This window comes from Charadrius vociferus, unplaced genomic scaffold, assembly GCF_000708025.1.
Source record: "Charadrius vociferus isolate BGI_N301 unplaced genomic scaffold, ASM70802v2 scaffold430, whole genome shotgun sequence".
Taxonomy (NCBI): domain Eukaryota; kingdom Metazoa; phylum Chordata; class Aves; order Charadriiformes; family Charadriidae; genus Charadrius; species Charadrius vociferus.
Window position 1 is genome coordinate 2,651,987 of NW_009646541.1, and position 5,863 is coordinate 2,657,849.

The window sequence follows — 5,863 nt, forward strand, 5'->3', positions numbered from 1 at the left end:
CGGGCCCGCCGCCGCCCGCTGCTGTCGGGCTGGGGAAAAAAGTTACAGCTATCCGAGTCAGTAATTCCAAATGGCAGCCTCATGGCATCTGCTCAAGCCTGCTGTATCGCGGCTTTCTTCTTTGCAATCACGTGCTAAGTCACTGCTGAATTTCATGCCCTAACTGCTCCAGCCACCAAATTACAGCGCAGCAGGGATGAGTGCCCCAGCCTGCCCGAACAGCATACGTTTACAAAAAGCTGCAAACTGTAATACAAGGGAGCTACACCGATTCCCAGCACAGGCTGATCATCTTCGTGACAAAACAGCGCCGGGAGCTGCTGCACTATTATAGCCATTCCTCATCGTAGCACTCTTGGAAAGGTATTTCAAAGCTGACTTCACTCTCAAGATTCAAAAGGATCTCTACCATGTCAGCCTGCTGTTAGAAACTGAAAATCCACAAGTTTTCCTCAGAATATCAGACGTGATCTCTAGAGAGCTAGGTCTTTTTTCTTTTTTCTTTTTTTTTTTAATTCCTTGCACATTTAACCAGTACATCTTACAAAATTCTATTAAGAATATTTACATCAGGTTTAAATATAGTTGTTGTGAATGACTATAGAAAACCTATATCCTGAACAGCCTTCTGTCAAACTGCATACAGCGTTTGTGATTGAAAGAATCAAAGAAAACACAGAAGACTGAAATTTTGAAGGACTTTATCACTTAAGTGCAATTTTCCCAGAGTCTCTTCTCTCAGGAGAAATGCACTTAATTGAAGAAAACAAAATTTCAACCAAAACCTGAGAACTTGCTACTTTGTCAAGTAAAAAAACCCAACCAAACAAACAAAACCCTACCAAACACTGCAGCAGGGAGAAGGCTGTAAGAGATCCAAGAATAAATACAGTTTTAATCAAGCCTGTCTCATCCTCCAACCCTGGAAGAAGCTTCAGCGTTGTTATAATTTGGGACCCACAACAGTACTTCTCAAGCAGATGTTTTGTAATTGTCAGAAGAGAAAGCTGCCACAATGCCATGGCGTTACCTCCTCTCCTTTTCTTCCAAAGGACTGAATACTTGTTAAACAGGAAAATAAAAACCCAACAGGGCCCATCACAGGCCCTGTCCCAGATTGTGAAAGAACCAGCTTTTGCAAACATCACATCAAGAGAATGTTTTCACAATTTTTAAAGGGATTTTTACTGTTAAGTAATAGGAAAGCAAACATTCCTTTACAATTTGTTCTACCCAACAACACAAGAAAGAGAAAGAGAAAATGAAAGTAACCACAAGAGAAGCAGCCAGACTGCATTCTCCAAGCTAAGAAGATAATTACACAGCTGGATCTCTAAAGTTAGAAGCTGTAATGACTCAATCTGTACTTGGGAACATAAAATAGTTTAAAAGCAGGACTTGGCTGATCCTTAGATGTCAACTACAAGCAATAAAACTGACCATATTCTGCAACTCAGTTTAATTCTCTGTACATTGGGGTTGGGAGAAGAACTCACACTAAGACAACAGGACTACAACCACCCAAAACATTTTAATAACACAAGGAAGGATGGAACACAGATTAATACTGAAGTCTGTAATTAGAAAGCAGCACTGCCCAATGATGAATGAGGATGGTCTGACTAATGAATAACTCTAAGCAAGCGGTACAGCTGGCAAGACAGCAGAGTCATCCCTCAGATGCAGCAATGCTTCAGAGATAGAAGGAAAAAAAACACAACTCCATAGTGACCAGGGGCATACTACCTACTTATAGAGAGGCTACTTCTGAAGGTCCTTTGTACTCGTTATGACTTTGTACCACACATCAAGCCTGAAGATTGACTGTACCATAGCTCGCTTATGAATCCCAAGATCATTCGTGACTGATTTTAATTTGGAAATGGTTTTGATTTCAATTAGCAACATTCATACATGCCACGGTGCAAAAAAATAGTTTGTATTTCTGATGGCAAAAATCCTCTCGATGGGCTTTAGCCTACACCATCAGTTACATTATTCCACAGCCACAAACAAGGCTTTTTCCTTATCATCTAGAGCTGATGGACTTCTCCAACGATCTTGCACAGCAGCAAGTCAGAAGAGTGGCAGGACAATTGACTCAGCAGTTTAATAACAAAGTTTTTTATGTATGATTAATAGTGTTTCATGTTTATCAGTGCCCTTTCAACAACTTTTCTGTTCAGTGTTGTATTCAGAATTGCATTCTTCATAAAATAGGTTTCCAAGCCAAGGAAGTAAACTAGAACTATGTTTAAGGTCTTGAGAAGTCAAAGAGGATTATGAGCTCTTTCTCTAAGAGAAGCTGCCAGTGTAACCTGCCAGCACATGAACCCTGACCCTTCAGGTTCCCGTGAATATTTCTAATATCGTGTTTCCCACCCAGCCTCCCTGACCTTTCTCTTGACGTACGACTATCAATTCCTTAACTAGTCAAAAGACATGCAATCTGAGATTCTTCCCTCCTACCCTGATGCTTTGACTCTTCCTCTAAAGACAATTAGGAAAAAACATAGTGATACTGCAGAGAAGACTATGGCACACCGTTGCTAATACGGTTACTCGTCCTTTGGATCCCCCAATCAAGAGTATTTCAGAAGTGCTGAGAAGAGTCCTACAGTTTAAGCAGGGCACTATTATGCCTCATGGTACTCAACATCTCATAGTTGTCCTTACAACTTAGGTTTTTTTCCACAGCCCAAAACAAAACGTGAGGAACCATGAGTAAAAGAGGTTTCTGTGAAGAGTAATTTGCTTTAGGAAAGAGTCCACAAGGTACAGAGCACCAGGTAGCCTCCAGCAGAGCAAGTCAGATGACTTAAGAAAATTATTCAAGTGAGGTCACTTAAAAATACCTAACAAATGATAGCTCATTTTCCCAAATTTGGCTAAAGTTAGATATTAGACTTGCAAATGACAGTTGCAAAGGTGTCTCCTAGAACATCGCAGGATAACTTCCAGAAAAAAAGAAGAAAAAAAAAGATATCCTAAGAATAGCAAGAGTCTACCAATCTTCAGTTATTACAAAGACCACTTCCATAGTAAAACATTTTGAGATTTATTGGGTTTCAGGCCAGAAGGTCTGTATAAACACACTGCCTGCCTTTTACCAAGCAACACATAACATCTGTCCTGTCTTCCCGTTGAGCTAAAGCATAAGCATTTTAATGTTATTACTCAGGTGGCAGGATCTACCACATCCTCTGAACAGCTCAGTAGTTATCTTCCCTCACTGTTTAAAACATACAACTTTGAGATCAATAGCTCTAGCTGGTACAGGTTTTTCAGCCCTAACTAGTGGCATTTCAGCAGGCACCTGTTTTTACAGAGCACCACAAGATACTTCTTATTTGAATCCACCTTTGAAGGCAGGTACTGACTCTCAGACAAAACACCAATTTAACAAAACCAAGAGGCGTTTGGGGGACAGCATCTGCCACTACGACAAACTCATTCACCACACTGAAACCTGGTATCATTTCTGCTATTCTAGCACATCTGTTTCTTATGCCTTTTGGAACAGAAAAGCAAGGGCTCGGACTTGCAGAATATTAAGTGCCTCCTCACAAGATGCCACAAGGGTAATGCCCATACATTTTAACAGGAAGGGAATGATTCTGCATTTGAGTCAGAGCTGGCCAGGCTCTGAACTGCACCAGCAGCAATCTGGCTGCCCTCCTGGGACAAGAGGAACTGAGAAGTGCAAAGGGACTGCAGCTGACTTACAGCACTAATGTGGAAACAGAGTGCCTCCTTCCCTTTCTTTACGGCTGTTGAGCTCCAAGGGGGAAGTTGTTCTTCTGTTGCAACTCCAACTAATAGCTGACCACTTTTTCTGGTTTTCACCACTTCATCAGATTAACGCTTTGAATCAAATCTATTAATCTCCCCGTTCTTCTGCAGTAAAAGGACTTTTAAAGTAAGAGATCTTTTAAAGCCTTAAGATACTGATGATTTTCAACCAATACTGACAATCACCCAGCCTGGTTTTGGACAGTCTGGATGTTGGGAACTGGGGCAGACACCACAGCAGTGGAAGCCCTTCCACAGGACTGCCAGATAACCAGAAGTGACTATGGTCAAAGATTACAGAAAGTTTCACAATAAAATCATGCTACTCACTATCACTGGGCATAAACACATCAGAAAGGACTTCCTGTCATTCCCTCCCCCAAGAACTGACCCTTTACATCTCTGACTGAACTTTTTCATTAAAAATACGAGCCCATCAGGACAAGCTCATACTACATAAATTAAAGCACTCCACTGCTAAATTTTAGAGCTTTTTCAATTAGTTAAATTCTAATACACACACAATGAGAAACTATTGAAAACCAAGAACTATACGGATACCTGTAATTTAAAAAATAAAACCCAAGACAGTTTATATTTCTCAACTAGAGAGCTATTTTACCTGCAAGCAGGACAGCCACCAACTACTACTACAGAAGTGGTGGTAGCAGGCTGTTGAATAATGGTGTACGTGCTCGAATAGGTTGGCTGCGATGTCGGTGGAGGAACAGCATACCCTAAAATAAGAGCAGAAAAAAAACCCAACTCAATCACCGCACATAAGGCACAAAGAGCAATGACAGGAGTTTAAATGCATGGAAACAGAACACGGAAAAAAACAGAAACGTAGTCTTGATTGAGCACTTAAAGAAGCTCCATCAAAATCAGAGTTGGAACACACTACTCAGCACATCTAATAGCAAAGCCACTTCATAAACCCAAGTATCTAGTACAATTTAACCATCTGAAAAGGACACTGAGCTAATAATTAACTTTGAAAATTCATTTCAATGCCGTTTGAGCACTAGGGAAAAACAGTTTAAAGAAACAATGACCACAGCTTTCACTTCTGGACACAATCTATCAGGTATGTCCTACTCCAGGGGACAAACTAGTTGAAACAGAATAAATCTTCCTCTGGTTTCCAGCTTAAATTCCATATATTAAATTTATAACTGGAGAGAGAGGTAGGAGTGACAAGATGCAAGTGGAAAGGAAGCAGGTTGCATAGCACAGAAAAAAAACCCCAAACTTTCAGAAAACCCATGTTGTTAGCTAGTGAATGTGTCATTTTAACAGCTGTAGTTAGAAAACACAAGCCCTTAACTACTGCACTAACGCTAACAACTTAAAAAAAAAAAGTTTTTTAAATAGTGAGATGGACGCAGCACAATCAGACAGTCAAGGTACGCTTTGCCCAAGTACAATCCATTTGGAGCTGCTATCCCAGGGTGCAGTTCTCAGATTTTCTTTATTAAAAGTTACGCATCTGTAAAGTCCACCAATCTTCACTACTTGAAATTAAACTGAAAATAATCTGCTGTATTTGTATTGTAGAAAAATAAGCTCCAAGTTATTAGCAGGAAATCAGTCTACGGCCCCAAGTTTCATCCCAATGCTTGATGACTGGGGGTCTGTCTGCTGCATTCTGAAGCATTCCCTCAATGCTAGAGTCCTTCCAGAGAGGCTGCTTCTTTCTTTAACAGAGATCAGTATTAACTCAGTTAACAGAAGTACTGTACCTACTCACCTGCGTAAGCCTCTCCAAGACTACCGAGGTGTATCAGGAAAAGCAAACATTAAGCAGAGTACAGTGAAGCGCACGCAAAGAAAAGTGCAAGTCTGGGGTCTGTTTAACTGCTGACGCAGCTGTGCCTCTTTGCCATTGTTTTGAGGCGGAAAACCCGCACATCCGAGGGATGCGTGCGAACTCGGTGGCTGTTTTGGGGAGGGCAGAACACGAACACGACGTTACACCTCAGCGGCACCTGCGGGGGGAGGGGAGAGGGAGGCGGCGCGTTTAACCCCGGCTCCGCCGCCCGTCCCCTCGCTGCGCCGGAGCCGCAGGACC

At 41.6% G+C, this 5,863-nt stretch overlaps 1 protein-coding gene across 1 annotated transcript in view; it reads right to left on the bottom strand.

Annotated features, from left to right (window-relative positions):
* The window catches only part of BRI3 (brain protein I3), a 19,209-nt gene that overhangs the window by 8,014 nt on the left and 5,332 nt on the right, over positions 1-5,863 (bottom strand). Inside the window, exon 2 of the mRNA XM_009886220.1 lies at positions 4,415-4,529. Coding sequence (XP_009884522.1) covers positions 4,415-4,529 — 115 coding nt within the window. The remainder of the gene's footprint in view (positions 1-4,414; positions 4,530-5,863) is intronic.